At 36.2% G+C, this 20,732-nt stretch overlaps 1 protein-coding gene across 1 annotated transcript; it reads right to left on the bottom strand.

The window, feature by feature from the left end:
- Positions 1 to 4,042: 4,042 nt before the first annotated feature.
- Positions 4,043 to 5,155, bottom strand: LOC107813102 (fasciclin-like arabinogalactan protein 14). The gene has a single exon (XM_016638316.2). It carries the CDS (start codon positions 5,007 to 5,009, stop codon positions 4,188 to 4,190), a length of 822 nt encoding a protein of 273 aa, XP_016493802.1. The 5' UTR covers positions 5,010 to 5,155; the 3' UTR covers positions 4,043 to 4,187.
- Between the last annotated feature and the right edge of the window lie 15,577 nt (positions 5,156 to 20,732).

The following is a 20,732-nucleotide window of genomic DNA, read 5'->3' as shown; positions in this document are numbered from 1 at the left end:
TTTTCTCATCTTACATTTAATAATAATTGTTATTGAAGATGAAGATAATGCATAAATAGAATAAATATTCAACAAAGAGAGACTATATCATAAGACATAAATAAGGGTAAAATGGTCAAACCCTCCTACTAATTAACGTTTCTTAAGGTGCGTGTAAAAGAGAAACACCACAGATAATTTGAGATGGATGGAGTATTAGTTATTTTAGAAGTTCAAGACAAAATTAGTTATTTTTCCCATTTTATTCTTAGTAGTAATTGTTCTTGAAGATAAATATGATATATAAATAGAGTAAATATTCAATAAAGAGAAATTATATCTTAAGACATGAATAAGGGTAAAATATTCAAACTTCTCATAATTAATGTTGTCGTAAGGGAAGTGTAAAAGAGAAATACGACAAATAATTTGAGATGGAGGCAACAGTACCATTGGGGTTGGAGTTTGGGTTTGGGGATGAAGTTGCCTTACAGTGCTGGAAAAGGATATGCAGCCACCTATTAAAGCATTAGTATAAAATGCTAATCTTGAATGCTCAAATTCATAATTAGGCACTTTAGACTAAAGATGGTTGTTAAAGTAAGTATTGTTTATGAATATTCTTTTGTTTAAGTACTTTAGCATTATCAGTTTGTTATTGCTGATGTTGTTCTTAAGACTTGTTTTTAGCATTTATTAACTTAATTGTTTTACCTTGGGATTCACAAAATGACACATAAAATTCGCTTCTCTTTTAGTAAAATTTTTGTTATCCATAGACTATATGGATAAGTACATAAAAGACTGCAGTGGCAGAATGTTTTCTTGTCCTCTTTTGCCTGGTGATTTGAGCTGTTTTGGGATTAATAAATAATAGGGGCCATAACTGATTTAAAAAAAAATATTGGCTGTTACAGTATGGGCAATAAATTATTACTGAATAAAAAAATAAGTAAGTACTCCCCGGTCTTATAATAAGTTATTTTCTATCTTTAACATATTTTTTAAGAAAATATTAATTTCTAGAAAAATAATACTTTGATTAGATTACTATTAAGTAAAATTTACATATTGTAAACCTACATATCGAGATATGTAAATAAAGATAAATTTGAAAAATCAAAACTAAATTATTCTTGATTATGTAAAAATAATATTTATTTTGAACCAAAATAAAAAGATCTAAAAGTCACATGAAACGGTGGGAGTAAATGCATAGGAAATTAATTATTAGAAAAATAATTTTTTTTAAAACTTGTTTTTTTGTGTCTTTGTTGGGTTTGGGTTGTCCGGGGGGGGGGGGAGATGGTAGGGAGAGTTCAAAGTGTTTTTTTTTCTCACGTTGGAGAAATAGTGCTGTCGTTGTTTAATCAACAAATAGTTGAAAATGACAGTGCTAAAATTGGTAGCAATGATTTTGGTTTAGGAAATTATTATTTAGTCAATTAATTAAGATTCTAAAGTTAGTTATATCAGTTGTATTTTAGTCTCTTATAAGGAAAGCAAAATTTTTATTTTTTCAAACAAATGTGAAATCAACTTATTTGATAATAACAACAATACTATCGATGACAACAACAATTGACATCCGGACAGGTGGCATCTTAAATTACATATCGCATCAAGACTCAATTTATGTGGACGATGGTAAATGCTATAGACTTCTAAATTTTGCTTTTTTAAAAAAATATTTTTTTAAAACAATTATTTTTTTAAAAAAATATTTTTGATGAAAAGTCGTTTGTGTTTCAAAAAAGCTACTTTTTCCTGCACTAAAAAAATTATTTTTATTTTTATTCAAAATTACTTTTTCCTTTTAAAAGTTTAGCCAAACATTTCAACGTTAAGAAAAATATGATCCAAAAAAGGTGCTTTTAATCAAAAAGAAGCTTGACCAAAGAAGCTAAAAAAAGAAGAAGCAAAAGTGACCAATGTTTTCAACAAAAAATGCATTTTTGAAACCCTAGGTCGAACTTTGAGTAAATGTACTCTATCTTCAAAATTTCAACTTTTTTTCCTTATTTGAATTATTAAAATCAATATTTTCTATTTTACTTTCTAAAATTATTTAAAAAGATTATTGTGAATAACTGGAATAAATCAAAAGCAAGAGAAGGTTAAAAGGTAAGAAGGAAATTGAAAATAAATTATGAAAATTGGAGAGGCTTCACCGACAGATCATAAGGAGAGGAGTATATCTTCCATTATAAACTTATGGCATAAAAATAAGGCATATGCTATGGTCTCCTGGGCCACAAAATTCCCCACCCTTTGTATTTCAAGTGCACATTTTTTTTATTTCTTCAGCTGTCGGTGCCAACTAAATTATTACAAGTTTCTTGCTTCTTTCACTTCTTCATTATTATTACTATTTCCTTTCTTTAGACACAAATGCCGAGTCGTCCGCTCTATCGAAAACAGAAAACAATACCTCTACTTTGAAAAAGGTAAGGACTAGGTTCACAAGTGGAGCCAGAATTTAAAGTTGATGAGTTCGAAATTCTATTTTTTTTAAGTTATTGGATTCTAAATTAATAATTCATGCATATTGAATGAATTTTTAAAGATAAATACAGAGTTTGGACCAAAGCTACTGGATTAGGCCGAACTCGCGTCCGAAGCTCTAGCTCTGCCCCTGACTAGGTTTATGTATAGACTATCTTCCTCATACTCTACTTATAATATTTCACTGGAGTTTATTGTTGTTGTTCTCGCCTTCTTGGACACAAAGTATTTTCCTTCTTATTACTCCTTTCTTTCTAAGATGACAATCAAACAATAAAGGAGAAGAAAAATGGGTAATATTATAAATATATCTAAATACGTATGCCATACAAATGATAAAATCTTATACGATATATATGTTTTTTATTTTATTAAAATTTAATTTTACGATATAGACGCTCATGATCTCTCACTCTATGCCTTGCGGTAATGAATTTTCTTGCGTCAAGAGTTTTACTATAACAATATGTCCATTGGTAAAATTATTTCGTAAATATCATTATTAGAGTATTGTGATTTTATTTCAAAAATATTTTAAAGAATCTCTAATCACTGCAAAAATAAGATGCATCGATCATCCTGTTCCAAACTCATGGGCCTGGCTGATCTTAAATTAGCCCATTGAGAATCACACTTGGATTTTTGGTATTGCGAATTCAGTAAAAAGAATTAACTCATATAGCCGCCCACTCAACTATTTAAATTAAATATAGCCGATGGACATATAGCATATGTATAATTTATGTACAATATATTTATAACCATGTATAATCACTGCATAATCTGTATATATCGGCTAAGAAAAGTAAACACTAAATTCGATCGACTATTTGTGTAAAGATCCTCTATTTACATTCTCTTTTAATAAAAGACAGTTTGGTGAAATTAGCTCTCGTTATATGCAGGGTCTAGGAAATGTGGCAAAACAAATCGAGGTGAGATGAAATAGGTGAAGCCTTCTCCCACCACAGTTCCATCACGCCTTGTCCCAGCCGGCCAATAGCTACCTTGAAATGGGTTTAATTAAATCTCCTTCGCTAAGTAGCAACAATTGGCTTTGGCTCAATAGCAACAACTAGCCCACCATAAGGTGGTCCTTTTTTTTTTAAGAAAGAATGTTATCATAGGCCACTGTCCCAAAAATATAACACATTTTTATATTTAGAAACAGCTTAATCTTAACATTCTTATTTTACGCTTGATAAGATAATCTATAGTTATTTCTTGGCATATTTAGAAAAATATAACACACAAATATCTGGCTTGTTTTAAATCATAAATGAATTTGAAAATATTTATTTCTTGCTTCGCTATGTTTCCAATCAAATATGATCACATAAAATGAGACTAACGGAGGGAATATTACGTTTCCTCACATATAATTAACTAAAGGAATAAAGAAGAGAGCAAGATGAAAAGACTATTGTTGTTCAGCATAACAGCCTCTACCTTCCTAGGATATAAGGTCTACGAACTCACTATTCTTCCCAGATTTTATTTGTGAGATTTCGCTGTATTTATTATTGTTGTTGTTATTACAACGTAAAGAGAGATCATCTATGGATAAAGGTATACACTTCTTATATATTTCGAAAATCATATTGTTTTAACATCTAAAAGTCTTGTACATAAGATGTACTCCATCATTTATTTTTTCCTCTCTACAATCCAAGAATCTTGGACATCCTCACAAAACTCCCTTTTTAAAAAGCTGCAACCATTGATGCCAAAACAACAAACGAACCAAAGGAAACCTTCAATTTCCCAGCAGATGATCCTGCCGGTGGTGGCGCCTGAGCGTCAGCCGGTGGCGAATCAGCCGAGGGCGAACTAGCCGAAGTATCGGCATCCTTAGAAGGAGCAAGGGCCTCTGTTTCTTCAGAAACAGGGGACTCTGCTTCTTCAGCAGGGGACTCTGCTTCATCATCAGAAGCAGGTGGTGAACTCTTAGGTGAAGATGTTGCATTATTAGCCTTAGGTGGTGGTGTTGAAACTGGTGCAAGTGTTCCATCAAGTCCAGGTGTAACAAATGGCTGAGAAATTCCAAGAACTGAGATGTTATAAGGCTGATTCATAACAGATTTTTCGAGCCTTGAATCGCGTTGAGCGTCTTTGACAGCTGATCCAAATACAAAACTACCATCTTTAGCTGTCATATTCAAGAAACCTTGGTCAAATCTTGCTTTACCAGATTGTTGGTACATTGTTGTCATTTTTGCAGTTTTGTCCTTTAAGCTTTTGAGTTTCGGGATGTCGTAGTAATCTAATACAACATAGGTTGATAAAACACTATTGAGAACATCATCTGATTTTGAGGTAAGATCACCAATTGCACCATTTGGAACGGCCAAAATTGTAATTGTGGTCCTTTTGTTAATTTCAGTGGCTAAGCCAGATTTAGAAAGAAGGTCATTAAAAGTGCTATAATCAGAAAATTGGCTTAGAATTTTTGTGATATTAAAAGCTGAGGCTGAGGAGGCTAGTAGAAGGAAGTAACAGAGAAGGGTAACAATGGAACGATTCATTTTTGCCGGCAATGATCAAAGCCAAAGAAAGAAAGAAATAAGGAAAAAAGATACAAAATATATTTATTTATTTTTGGTTTTTTTATACCAGCAAAAATGAGATTTTTTTTTTGTTATGTTTCTTCCTAGATAAAAACAACCACCTCGAACTTATGAAAAAGGAAAAAAATGGAGGGTTATATATAGTGAAGTTGATGGAGGTGAAGTGTTCTGAAGCTTGTGAATTGGAGTGAATGTCTCTAACCCTTACATTTGCATGCATGCATAAATCACTCATTTACAAAGTCTTTCATAATTTGAGTTGACGGAATGAATTCACTTTTGTATTAATTAATTAACTAACCTCTATTTGTATATATGGCATGAATGATGTATATACATTATCTAATTGGACTGTATAAAAAAATTTATTTTTACGGTAAAAAATAATATGAATTGCTTAACGTACTCTTAACCATACCTAGAAGGTATTTTTGCAACTGTCCGTCTCACCATTTTATTGTGGTATATTTAACGTACTCTTGACCATACCAGCTTCATTATAATACCTTTCATATTACTCACGATATCTATTCAACTTGATTAATTTTAATATTCTTTCAATCTCATTTGGAAACACTTCTAGAACCTCTTCTACTGATTTTCTTTCATGCAATAAATAAACATATTCATAACGTGAAAAATCATCAAAGAGAGCATACATTATCAAAAGGTACACATCATCAAAGAGAGTATATATATATAACCAAGAAATTTTTGTACTTTTTCTGGTTTCTTTCCTTTGTGTCTAATTTGTTTTCTTTTACTACAGTCGACACAAATATTAAAGTCAGTAAAATGTAATTCCGAAATCATTTCAGTATTTCCTTTACATCGTTTTCAATCTACCTATGCATATATCACTCAATAGCTAATTCCACTAATAAGTTCGTAGTTTCACTGACAAAAGTACACAATGCATAGGCTAAAATATGCTATGCCAGGTAGCCGCTTAAAAGAATAATACGTGAAACCGAGGACAATTATCCCTTCTGATATCCGAAGAAATGATATTCATAAAGAAGCAATAAGTACCCTCCGCCCCATGACATTAATGAAGAATAGTTTGCAGCATTAAGTACGCTGTCCGTTACAAAAAATTTGTCATTTATACTCACCATTATATCTATATCAATGACCCTCATAATTGAAATTAAAGAAGAGCACAATCCCAGGACCTTGTCCCTAGGTATAGCTACAAATAGTGAGCTCAACTATCATTGTAAGAGACGGATTTTCTGGCAAACTAGTGCTACAATCTACTCAAAGCTACATATAATTTTATCTTCATATTTTCTGCTCTTATCATTGTTGCACCCGAAATCACCACTTTCGGTGCTCGGTTTTCATATCAAGACTAAGTGTTATGCATTTCTTCAATTGTCTTATTGTTTCAGGATCGAATTAATTTACTTGTCTAAAAATCACATATAAATTTAACTGTACCATTTTACGGGTAAAGCGCGGTACCATTGTACCCTAAAAATCACATATAAATTCAACTGTATTATTTTACGGGTAAACGCGCAGTACCATTGTACTAATATCATGATGTACAAACATGAGCAATCGCAACAAAATTTAACCACTAAGGTAAATCATGAGGAAATTACTTAAATTTGATTATAACGCATTTTTCACTTCGAAATCGATTCGATCAATTCATTCATAGAACTATTTACTCGATCGCAAATATTTTTAGAATGCCCTCTAAATTAATAGTGAGGTAAATAGTCAAGTTAGAAAGAACTTCTCCTTTGTGACCCATAAAACTAATTGAATGCACCCATTGCTTCTTTAGTCTCAGGTCCATCGGATCCACTTTTAAAACCCCTCGCATTTGAGCACGTCAGCAACGCAGACATAGACCGAATTAGAGAGGTTTACTTTCAGTGGTATACTACCATCACTAGACGACCACCAATAACCTTCATTGCACAATTATCTTTGTCAACTATCGTCGCTAGGGTGACAAAATGATTAAAAGAAAACAATTAATCACTTATATTATCCACTAAAAAATAAGTTGTATAATGAACTTTTTAAAAATGAGTCAAATATGGATAAGAACCATATTATCCATTTAGAAAATAGATAACCAATGAGTAACCAATGAGTCTAACTTTTATATTTCTAAAGCCTCAAATTGGAGGTTCCTCAAGTTAATCCATTTTTTATCCGTATTAAATATGGGTCGGGTCGGATAGTTGATCCATTTTTTCATTACCCATTTTCGATTCGAACCATATCCGACCCGCCCGTTTGCCACTCTTAATCATCACCAATAATCATTATCGCACAATCACCATTGTGAAGCACATCCAGCGCTAGCCATATGCCACCTCTAGTCTCTGTTAGAGTGACTTATATAAATTGATTGACTTTCCTTTCGTAGAGTAGATCTTGAAAAAATTTAATAGGTGTCATCTTAATTGTAAATCAATTAGCACATTCTCTAGTATTGCACAAACATATTTGATAATTGGCTTAATATATGCATATTTTGATATATATAGCCTCGAATTTTGCTTATGTCTAAAAAATTTGAGATGTATAATATGATGATTTGTGCTCATTTGTAGTATTTCTATGTGTAGGAATTATTCAGATGCAATTTGGGACGAAATGGCACGAATTGGAGCGAAATTAGAAAGAAAAAGCAAAAAGTGAAATTTGAGGGCCACAGCCAGTGTGCTGGCTGTGGCGTAATTTACAGAATGCTAAATATTTTAGGCGTCAGGGCCAGCGCCTCACGTTGCCCTGGACGCACGGAATGCAAAGATGTCCTGTTTCGACTAGGACTCGGTTATTTTAACCCCAAGATGCCCCCAACTGATATAAAAGCCAACCTAAACTTATTTTGAAGGGGGGAACGTGACTTTGAGAAGAGGAAAAAAGAGCCAAACACTCGGGAGCACGAATTTGATCAATTCTTCCATCCCGTCTCTAGTACTCATTGATTTTATGTTTGAAAACCTTATTTTTGATGATTGTATGAACATGAGTGGCTAAGAACCCTATTGTTCTAGGGTCATAGGTGAAACATGAATATTGATGTTTGAAGTTTAATTTGACAAAGTTAATTTTATCATATTGGGTTGTTTATTTAATTCGGTTTTTAATTATTTTGACGAGTAGCTAACAGTGAAATACTATCTACGAATCTAGCGTTGAACTCAAAAGTGGAAACTCTAGATTGCATATAGAATTAAAAAAATCAAGTTCTTGAACCTAAGCATCGGGGAACAGATTCGCAATTCGGATAGACATATACCTAATTGCCTTGCTTGATTGAAATACAGGAATTATAAATGCATTCTTGTTAATCTTAATTCCATAGACATATATGCATTAAGTTAACTTGAATAGGCGAGTAAGGACTCGACAAATTCTTATGAGTAATATCAACCCTGTCAATCAACAATCCAGATAAATCAATTAGTCATTTTAAGCCAAGAACGCAACATGATTGTTAGCTAACCCGTGACCCTAGAATATCATCTCCTACTGATTGTTATTTGAAATTGCTATTTGTTTCGGTTGATTTCTAGTTAATTCGTTGCTTGATAATTTTAGGTAGTAAATTAGTCACTTCTATATTTTGTGAGAAATCTCTTGAATCGATAAGTTAATTGAGTTTGAATCAGTCAATAGTTAATCACAAGTCTTCGTGGGAACGATACTCTACTCAATACTCTATTACTTGATGACCACGTATACTTGCTTGAGTGTGTTTGGTCGCAACAAGTTTTTGGCATCGTTGCCTATGTGAAGAGACGAACCTGGTACTAAACTGGAAAAAGTGTTATTTCATGGTACTTGAAGGTATAGTCCTGGGGCACAAGGTGTCCAAAAGCGGTTTGTAGGTGGACAAAGCGAAGGTGGAGGCGATTGAAAAATTGCCCCCACCGACATCCGTCAAAGGCATTCGCAGTTTTTTGGGCTATGCGGGTTTTTATCGTCGTTTCATTAAAAAAATCAAAAATTTCTTCTCCTTTGTGCAGGCTTCTTGAGAAAAATGTCCCCTTCAAGTTTGATGATGCCTGTCTGAAAACATTTGAGGAGATGAAGGGAAGGCTGATGACTGCACCAATTATCATTGCTCTGGATTGAGAGCAGCCATTTGAGTTGATGTGCGATGCGAGTGACAAAGCAATCAGAGCTATTTTGGGGGAAATAAGAAATAAAATCTTTTGCTCTATTTACTATGTGAGCAAAACTCTGAATCCAACCCAGATAAACTACACAGTTACTGAAAAAGAGTTGCTTGTGGTGGTGTGGGCGTTTGACAAGTTCAGATCCTATCTAGTGTGAACCAAAGTCATCGTTTACACAGATCATTCAGCTATCAGATACTTGTTTGAAAATAAAGACGCCAAGCCGAGGCTGATTCGTTGGATCCTCCTCTTGCAAGAGTTTGACATAGATATCTAAGATCGAAAATGGACAAAGAATCAAGTGGCTGATCACTTGTCCAGATTAGAAAATCAGAGCCATATAGCTGAAGGAGGGTCAATCAAAGAAACATTTCCTGATGAGCAGTTATTAGCCATTACCTCAAGTGAAGCCCCGTGGTATGCAGACTATGTGAATTTTATTGCAAGTGGGGTGACACTACCAGAATCGACACCCGATAATAGAAGAAGATTCCTATATGATGTGAGACTCTACATGTGGGATGAGCCATTCTTATATAGGTAGTGCATAGATCAGTTGGTGCGAAGATGTGTCCCTGAGGAGGAGATGAATGCAATACTACATAACTACCATGCTTCTCCATGCGGAGGTCATCACGGTGGGGATAGAACCACCCAAAAGTGCTACAATCAGGTTTTTATTGGCCAAAATTGTGTAAGGATGCACATGCCTTTGGTAAGAAGTGTGACAGATGCCAAAGAACCAGAACAATCACGAAGAAGCACGAGATGCCTCTGCAAAATATTCTAGCAGTGGAACTTTTTGATGTTTGAGGGATTGATTTTATGGGACCGTTCCCATACTCTAATGGTCACAAGTACATCTTAGTGGCAGTCGACTATGTTTCTAAGTTAGTGAAGGCTATTGCTCGTCCTACTAATGATGCAAAGGTTGTGGAAAGATTTGTAAAGAAGCACATCTTCATACACTTTGGGACTCCATGAGTGTTGATAAGCGACAGAGGAACTCACTTTTGCAACAAATTACTGAATAATGTTCTTGAAAAGTATGGAATTAAGCACAAGGTTTCCACTACCTATCACCCCCAAACGAGTGGTCAAGTGAAAGTTTCAAATAGAGAGGTAAAGCAGATTCTTGAGAAAATAGTAAGTGTAAATAGAAAGGACTGGGCCGAGAAGCTAGACGACGCATTATGGGCATATCGAACTGCATACAAGACTCACATAGGTACTTTTACGCATAAATTAGTTTATGGGAAGGCGTGCCACTTGCCTGTCGAGAATGAACATAAGACTATTGGGCAATTAAAAAGCTGAATATGGATATGGACTTAGCTGGTAAGAAGAGGTTACTGCAACTCAACGAGCTTGATGAGTTTCGATTGCACGCATATGAAAATGCCAAATTATATAAAGAAAAGACTAAGAGGTGGCATGACAAGCACATCCAAAATTGAGAGTTTGAGCCAGGTCAAGAAGTTCTCTTGTTCAATTCCAGGTTGAAGCTATTCCCTGGAAAGCTTAAGTCTCGTTGGGCAGGTCCTTTTGTTGTGGTAAGTGTGAGGCCTCATTGAGCGGTGGAACTGCGTGATACGAGCTCAAGTGGTACCTTCTTTATAAATGGGCAGATAATAAAATATTATTGGGGTGGTGACATTGCACGTCACAAGACCTCGGTGGACTTGGCTGATGCTTAAAATGTGTTGAATCGTGCCGCGATGTTAAATTAGGCGCTCGTTGGGAGGCACCCCGGTTTTTGCTGCTTTCTTAGCTTAATTTTTTGTTTTCTTTTAGTTAGAGTAGACTAAATTTTTTGTTTTGTTTGTAGTTGTATAAAATCTTAGGTGGGGATGATGTGAGGTTTATATAAATTATGTATTGAGTGCTCGGGTGGTCGGAATTTTATTAAAAAACAAAAAATTTCGGATTGAGCGCCCAGCCCAGCGCCCCACGCTGGCTGGGGCGCAATTTCTAGAATACTCCACAAAGACAACACTAGCCCCAACATGGGGCACTGGGCTGGCGGCTCAGGTATGTTGTTTTAAATTTTTTTTCTTCGTTTTCTTTGTTTAATTAAAATACCCAAACCCAAATAACCCAACCCACATACCCATATACACACACAACCTAACACATATCCAACTACCCAAACCCATTCCCACTTAAATTAAAATAGCTTAAATCCAAATCCCCTCTCTCCAACAAAATACGTTCTCTGTCGCTTCTCTCTTGCTTCTTCTTCAATTTTTTTGTTTTGTTTTCTCTCAAGTTATTAAATTCTTCAATCTTCTTTGCTCAATTCCATCTCAAGATTCAATGATATGTTCTTCTTGTTCTCTCTTTTCTTGTATATTAAATTTTCTTAGTGTAATTCTAGTCCTCTTCTCAAATAACCCTAAAATCCCATAGGTTTCTTTGATATATCTTGTTGATTATGGTGGCCTTAATATGCACGAAAATTGGGTGCCAAAATTGATTGTGACTTTGCGTTTGAAGTAGTAAACTAAAATTTCCTCTACTTCATGTAAATTCGGGAGGGCCACCTTGTTCGACATTGTTAAAATAAAAGAGCAAAATTGATGCCCACAAGGTGTTTGCTAAAATGCATAAGAGAGTAAATTTTAACACCGGTGAAGTCTAAGTAGCCGAGTGTAGTTGTATATGATTTTGGGTGAAGTGTGGGGTGTTTTGAGGGCATTGTGTCTTGTTGTAAACTCTTGTAAGTCATAGTTAATATACTAAATTAGTGTAGTAATGTAGACTTTAGCTTTGTTATGCTTGCACCATAGTTCAGTTACGGCCATGTTAGACTAATTGAATTTTATGGCATAGGGAAGTCTTGAGTACCTATAGCCTTGTGATGACACATTGATGCATATTAAGCCAATATTGTGATTCGGTTATGCTTAGCTTTCGGTTTTAAGTGTGTTGTCCTCAATATCCCTCACAATGACCTTAGACGAAATTTCTTGATTCACTCTCATCTTTGTGTTTGTCATGTGTAGGTTGCTATGTGGTGTGACAGTGCCGCTAAAGGAAAAGGGGTGGTGAAATCCTCCACTACTGCTCCCCCTCCAAATAAACGCAAGCAAGGCGAGAGCTCTTTCCGACAAGCCAAGGGAAAGCAAGTGGCTAGCGGATCTACAAAGCAATCGCGACCTCGGGTGGAATTTGTAGGAGATGACGCCAAGAAATGGCATGATACTTTTGTTCCATATGGGAGATACGTGTCTGAGATTGGGATAAATATGAAGTCCAACGAAGCTTCCTCGATGTACTTCCGACAATGATCGACAAGAAGATGGATAAGTTCTTCGAATGTCCGGGCCCTGCAAATCTAAGCATGGTCAGAGAGTTATATGCAAACTAGATATGAAAGAGGATGAGTCATGCGTCAGAGGAAAGAACATTCCAATGGATAGGCAGGCCTTGTGTCATTTTTTGGGAGTTGATAGGCTGAACCCACGAAGGCTTCGAAAGTCTGTCAAAAGCCCACGCTACCAAGCAATACGTCACACACTTTGTGGCGTTGATTAAAATGCAAAGTGAACACGGACTAAGGTTTGATATTCACATTGAAATGCTTCGGTTTGACTTCAACAAGACGGCTAAAGTTTGGCAGAACTTTGTGCAGACAAGATTAATGCATGTGGAGCATAATAGTGAGTGCACTCGAGCTTGAGTGTGCGTGATCAACTTTTTGATGATTGGTTGCCCCATAAATGTGGGTGAGCTCATACATGGGGAGATGGCCCGCACCCGTTTTGGAGGGAGGATAAAAAGGTTTTTTTATGGCAACATCCTGACATAGTACATGCTATATCTTAGGTACTGGAGTACCCTGGCTATGATGAAGTAGTAGAGGCACCCAAGGCATTTCTAGACATCGCATCCTTGCTAGAGTCCACATCAAAGCTCACTCAAGCTGCTAGGAATGAGAGGGACAAAAATTTTAACAGGTATCTTTACAAAACCCTCAATGTTATTATGAGCAGGCTAGGGTGTCAGAAGAGGAGCGCACACAATTGCAAAGTGATCTCTCCAGTTTTTCCAAGGAGATGTTGGGCATAGCACCAGGTAGTCCTATTCATCCGTCTGAGAATGAAAACACTGACAATGAATATAATGATGAGTATGCAGATGATGATGAAGTTACGGGGCCGATGGCTTTGGTACCCTTAGGAGATGATGATAAGCCCATTACCGCAGCCTGAAGAGGCAGCCTCCGATTAGCAGGGAGTTCTTTCTTTCCACCTTACTATATTTTTGAATTTTTTATGCATCGGGGACTATGCATTGTTTAAGTGTGGGGTGGGGGAATACTCCTTGAACTATAATTGTATAACAAAAACTCTTTTTTAGTCTTGTTGTTTAATTTATTTATCACCTTTTAGCTTATTTTAAGATTAACATAGTTTAATTTAGCTAGATTATAAAATAAAAAATAAAAAAAGATTGAACTTTTCCCGACGCTTGATCTGTTGGACAATTTTCTTGAGGGATTAAAGTCCGATTAAAAATATCAAAAAGATTTTTTTTGGTAGTTAGGTAGTATTCCTTGATTTTTCTTTCGACACTGATTCTTTTCCAAGGGTGTAGCTCAAACAGGGTATTCTAATTTAGTTTTTTTCTTCGGAGTAGGATAAAGGAGAAAACTGAGATTGCTCTGAGGGACATATTGACATGTTTGGTGTTGGAAAGTTAAGTTATGGCATGCGCTCTGTCTTCCTGCATATATGATTTAAATTGTAATGCCCAAATAAAGTAAGTAGCCTACTCAGTGATGCCTTTTTCTCAGTTGATTGACTTGTATGCCACCTAGTGCATTGTTGCTTAAAAATTCTCAACTTGCTATGCTTGCTTGACCTGAGAGTCGCACAGAACCGTCTTGAGTGAGTCAAGTGCCATGTGTGTGTAAGGATTGTTGATATTCTGTGCTATCATGTGTAGTCTAGAACTTGCCCCGTATGTTAATCAACGCAAAATCATTAAGTTGTGCTAGTCTAGGAGATGACGTAGGCGTTTCTTTTTTGACCATGAAGGTGCTTGTCACTGACAAATAAAATTTTCCCATTGCTAGCCCCTTTGAGCCTATAGACCGTTTCCTTGGCACCCACATTACAAGTTGTACTCCTACTTTGTTCTTGATTCGAGATATTTGAACCTTTACCTCCTAAGACACTTAGTCGCTAAAATAAGTAAGGGGATAAATTGGGGAGTTGCTTTTGAGTGGAACCATGGAAGGGCCCTTAAGATGCACTAAAATTGTGAATAAAAGTCACTAGCTTATGAACTTCAGTGCATGGAGTGTGTGAAAAATAAAGTGTTACAAGAAAAAGAAAATAATAGTTTAAATAATGTAAAAAGATACACACCTCCTAATCTTTCTCACTCGCACTAGTGAATCCATAGAGGTGCTTAATTGAAAAGAGGGCTATGTTATATATGGTGTATGACAAGTGAATGGGTTGAAAAGAAAAGGTGTTTGATTTGTGAGTGTAGTGTATTAAAGTGCTTAGGAAGGTTAGTCACTATTCCTAAATATATCCTACATGTATCTTAGCCTACATTACAACCTTGAAGTCCAAATTGATCCTAGATTTGGCTAGCTTAGATTAGTAGAGATATACACTACGTGCAAGCTTATACTACGACCACGGAATGCACATAAACTCTTTGTGAGAGTGAGTGAATTTTATTCAATTTTGTGATGTCCTTAAATTATGTTCAATGACATATTTGAATCTGTGGACTACTTTGATATTCAATTTTTTGTGTGTGGCGAGGGCACTTGGTCTCATGACAGATTGGTGATGTCGTACACTTTCTTTTGTTGGGTGAGTGCGTGAGTTGAGAATGCTTAGTGTAAAGAGTAATCTCTTGAGGTAAGGTGGTTGTGGATATGTTGCTTGAGTTGGTTGAATAGCATTGTATATACCTGAGCTAGTTTAAAAATGGGAAGAATGTGAAATTCGTGTGTTCATGCTTAATTGTCGATATCGATCATAGTCCAAAGGTAGGGTGTTTGATTGAATAAATTGTGAAGTGCTCTTTCATATTGATAAGTATGTTTTGGGGGATTAATATAGTTCCATTTTTTAGGACAAGAAAGAGTCTAAGTGTGGGGTATTGATAATCGGCTTAATGTATGCATATTTTGATATATATCGCCTCGCATTTTGCTCATGTCTCGAAGATTTGAGATGTATAATATGATGATTTGCGCTCATTTGTGGTATTTCTATGTGTAGGAATTATTTGGATGCAATTTGGTACGAAATGGCGCGAAATTGGAGTGAAATTGGGAAGAAAAAGCAAAAAGTAAAATTTGAGGACCACAACCAGCGTGGGGCGCTGACAGTGGCACAATTTATAGAATGTTAAATATTTTTGGCGCCAGGGTCAGTGCCCCATGCTGCCCTGGATGCTCAGAACGCAAAGTTGTCCTATTTCGACTAGGACTCGGTTATTTTAACCCCAAGACGCCCCAACTGATATAAAATCCAACCTAAACCTATTTTGAAGGGGGGACGTGACTTTGAGAGGAGGAAAAAAGAGCCAAACACTCGGGAGCACGGATTTGATCAATTCTTTCATTCCGTTTCTAGTACTTATTGATTTTATGTTTGAAAACCTTATTTTTTATGATTGTATGAACATAAGTGGCTAAGAACCCTATTGTTCTAGGGTCATGGGTGAAACATGAATATTGATGTTTGAAGTTTAATTTGACGAAGTTGAATTTATCATATTGGGTTGTTTATTTAACTCATTTTTAATTATTTTGCTGAGTAGCTAACAGTGAAATACTATCTACGAATCTAGAGTTGAAACTCGAAAATGGGAACTCTAGATTGCATATAGAATTAAATAGAGCAAGTTCTTGAACCTAAGCATCGAGGAACGGATTCGCAATTAGGATAGACATATACCTAATTTCCTTGCTTGGTTGAAGTACAGAAATTGTAAATGCATTCTTGTTAATCTTAATTCCGTAGATATATAGGCATTAAGTTAACTTGAATAGGCGAGTAAGGACTCAACAGATTCTTATGAGTAATATCAACCCTGTCAATCAACAATCCAGGTAAATCAATTAGTCATTTTAAGCCAAGAATGCAACATGATTGTTAGCTAACCCGTAACCCTAGAATATCTTCTCCTACTGATTGTTATTTGAAATTGCTATTTGTTTCGGTTGATTTCTAGTTAATTCATTGCTTGATAATTTTAGGTAGTAAATTAGTCACTTCTATATTTTGTGAGAAATCTCTTGAATTGATAAGTTAATTAAGTTTGAATCGGTCAATAGTTAATCACAAGTCTTCGTGGGAACGATACTCTACTCAATACTCTATTACTTGACGATTACGTATACTTGCGTGAGTGTGTTTGGTCGCAACAATATTCTTCGGATTATAAATATCTTCCCATATATGTGTAACTCTATATATTGTATAGCTGATTAATAATGAAAGATACCACAATTTCACCTATTTTTGATTTGGTATCAGAGCAATGGTTCTTTCTTTGATTATCATCATTTTTTTATCCTTATTTTACCATGGGTGATTCATCTAAGAACACCAATCTTGTACCAGAATTTATTTCCATTCCTTTTGGTGTGAAACTCAATGGCAAGAATTATTTTCTTTTATATCAAGTTGTTGAGACCTTTATTGCAAGTCGTGGAAAACTGGGATATTTGTGGGGAACGATTAAGGAACCCTCCACTAGTGATTCCACGTATAAAAAATGGAGTATATATAATGTTATTGTTAAGAGTTGGCTTGTCGGTGCCATGGAACCTGAAATTATGAGTTTATTTGTTCGTCTTCTGACGATCAAGAGTATCTGGGACACCGTGTCTCAAACCTACTATGAAGGGGCTGATAGATCAGTCCTTTATGATCTCTCTTGTCAAGATATGTGTATTAAACAAAACTGAAAATTAATTTCCACATATTTTACGGATTTTCACAACATATGGCAGAAACTTGATCATCGGAAGCCAATCTCTTCCACGCAACCTGATGTTATTTATGCTCGACTGAAAGAGATTGAGGAAGAACACGTTTATATTTTCTCGGTTAGTTTGGATGATATTTATGATCGTGTCTGAAGTGATATTCTTTGCACAAGTCCTTTTCCTAATCCAGAATTTGATTTTGCTATGGTTCGAAGTGAAGAACAATGGAGGAATACAATGCTAAGCAATACTACAAATCACGGTATTGATATGTAGCAAAAACTTCCTTGATCCAGAATCAAAACTACCATTTAAGAACTCACAGCAATGGTGAAAAGGGTTGTACTCATTGTGGAAATCCTAAATATGGTGTAGAAAATTATTTTAAATTGCATGGCTATCCATATTGATGGAATGGTTTGAATGAAAAGAAGTTTTGGGAGCGACGCAATCGAAAGGAGGGTGGAAAGAATGAGGGAAAATCTATTGCAATGGTGTCATCAGGCACTTCACTACCAACTGGTGGAACTGCATCATTAGTTTCAACTGAAATTGTCGATTCTGATATACCTAGCCATTCATCAAGTTATATTGGATCAGCTCTCAGTAATATGGATTCAGGAAAAAATACGGGATGGATTATTGACTCCAGAGACACTGATCACATGACCTTTGATCAGTCTCTTTTACATGCTCCTAAAAACCACATCGTTCACATGTGTCAACGCAAATAGTGTATCATCTCCAGTTACTAGTGCTGGAACTGTTGTTTGACGCCCTCCTTATCTCTAGAGCATACATTATTTCCTTCACTATCAAATAATCTCTTAGTTGTGTCTCAAGTAACTCAACAATTAAATTGTCTAGTATTAATGTATCCCAATTTCTACATTTTTCAGAACCTCAACAGCAAGGAGATTATTGGGCGTGGTACTAAAAGAGGGGGACTTTATTATGTAGACAGTGTATGTTGTGGTATTGATCTAACCAGTCAGGATTCCTCTTCTACAAAACGACACCAAATATGGATGTGTCATCAAAGATTTGGCCACGTTTCTTTTGGCTACATTAAACATTTATTTCCAACATTGTTTTTGGATCACAATCTCTCTAATTTTCATTGTGATATTTGTGTATTAGCTAAAAGTCATCGCACCACTTATCCTTTGAGTACTAGCAAAGTGACTGAACCTTTTGCATTGATTCACTCTGATGTGTGAGGTCCTTCTCCAGTTTCTAGTTCCTTTGGATATCGTTGATGTGACGACCCGGTCAGTCGTCTTATGAGTTACCGCTCCGTTTTCTCCCATTTCTGCTTTTTAATGCTTGTTTATCCATGTTATATGGTATCGGGTTGGTCGGATCCGGAATGATTTTGGTAAGGTTGAGACACTTAGTCTCTTTTGAGGAAGCTTAAGTTGGAAAAGTCAACCAGATGTTGACTTATATGTCAAAGGGCTCAGATGTGAGTTTCAATGGTTTGGATAGCTTCGGGAGGTGAATTGTGACTTAGGAGCGTGATCGGAATGAGTTTTGGAGGTTCGGAGTAGGTTTAGGCTTGAATTGGTGAAGTTGATATTTGGCAATTTCTGATAGGTAGGCGAGATTTTGATATAGGGGTCAGAATGGAATTCCGAGAGTAGTATTAGTTCCATTGGGTCATTTGGGATGTGTGTGCAAAATTTCAGGTCATTCGGACGTGGTTCAGTTGGGTTTTTTATCAAAAGTGGAATTTGGAAGATTTTAGAAAGTTTGGCTTGAATTCGATGTGTTTTGGTTGATTTGATGTTATTTGAGGTGTTTTGAAGATTGGTACAAGTTTGGATAAGGTATTGGGATATGTTTGTGCTTTTGGTTGAGGTCCCGGGGGCCTCGAGGTGATTTCGGATGGTTGACGGGAAGTTTGAGACTTTGTTACAGCTATTAAATTTGCTGCTTCTGGTATTTCCACACCTGCAGATTAGGGACCGCAGGTGCGACACCGCATGTGCAGGCGTTTAGTCAAAGAAGCGAAAAAGGGCTTGATGGGCAGCGACCATAGAAGCGGTTAGGATGACCGCATCTGCGATGTCGTAGATGCGGGTATGTGACCGCAGATGCAAACTAAGAGGAGGTAAGTGATTTGCGCAGAAATGGATAAATGACCGCAAATGCGGTACCGCAGAAGCGGTTAAAGGGGATGCAAATGCGAAAATGTCTAGGCAGAAAGTATAAATTGTGGCCTTTGCGAATTTTGAGATATTTCACCATTTTTGACTTCGGCTTTAGAGCTTTTTTGGATGATTTGAAAGAGGGATTTCAAGGGAACTTCATTGAGGTAAGGAATTGGGACCTAAAAATCGTTCCTATGCTATTATTTCACGGATTAGAGCTAGAAATTTGGACTTTAAGGGCAAACACTGGGGAAACTAGGGCTTGGAAACTTATACCCTTGCTTGAGGATTTGAAGGACCATTTAAGGTCGGATTTCAGAACTTTTGATATGTATGGACTCGTGGGAAGATAAGGAAACTATTGATGTAAAAATTATCGAATTCCGAGATGTGGGACTGGGGGTCGGGTTTTGGTAATTTCGGGATTTGTGTAATTTATTGATTGTTTTCGCTTGAGCTTCGTTTCCTTAGCATATTTTGATGTCCTCGTTCTGATTTTTGGATATATTCGATGCGGGTGGAGGCCGATTCGATGGTTAAAGGCATCGCGAGCTAGAGATTTGACCGGTTCGAGGTGAGTAATGATTGTAAATAATGTTCTAAGGGTTTGAAACTCTGGATTGCACATCGTTGTGCTATATTGAATTGACGCACACGCTAGATGACGAGCGTGGGGTCGTTCACTGTTGGGGATTGTGTCTTGGTCTGTCTCGAATGACTATTTTACTGCGTATTTAACTAAAATCTATTTGCTATCATCATTATTTGGGATGAATGCCATATTTGGGCTGAATGCCAAATATTTGAACCCTTCGGGGATTTTTACTAGTATTTCCTCACTGTTTTGACTCTTTACTGAACTCAGACATGTTATATTTCACTGTTTTTCGTACTCAACCAGGTTTATTCTGTTTTAAAACTTACATAATCTTTTAAATGATATTTTGGGTTGAGAATCATGTTTTACTATTGTCCGAATGGCTTGTGAGGATTTTGACTGAGTAAGGCCGAGGGCCTATGTTGTGGGGAAACATTTGATACTGATTATGAGGCTGAGGGCCTAAGATATATACGCCATGAGGTGGCTTGATTGATGTTAATAATGCTTAATTGTTTCATAAATGCTTAATTGTTAATAATCGGATAATGGGAAGTGTCGGTTGGCCTTGTCTTCACGAGAGGCGCCATCACGAGTGGGTCCGGGTTTGGGGTCGTGACAAGTTGGTATCAGAGCCTAGGTTACATAGGTCTCATGAGTCATGAGCAGGTTTAGTAGAGTCTCACGGATTGATACGGAGACGTCTGTATTTATCCTCGAGAGGCTGTAGAACCTTTAGGAAAAACTTCATTTTCTTTAAATTCTCGTCGTGCGGATTTGTTGATCCGAGTACTAAACTTCTATTCT

This window comes from Nicotiana tabacum, chromosome 5 (genome assembly GCF_000715075.1).
Source record: "Nicotiana tabacum cultivar K326 chromosome 5, ASM71507v2, whole genome shotgun sequence".
NCBI classification, from domain to species: domain Eukaryota; kingdom Viridiplantae; phylum Streptophyta; class Magnoliopsida; order Solanales; family Solanaceae; genus Nicotiana; species Nicotiana tabacum.
Note: the sequence above shows the minus strand (reverse complement) of the source record. Positions and strands in the feature narration are given on the sequence as shown.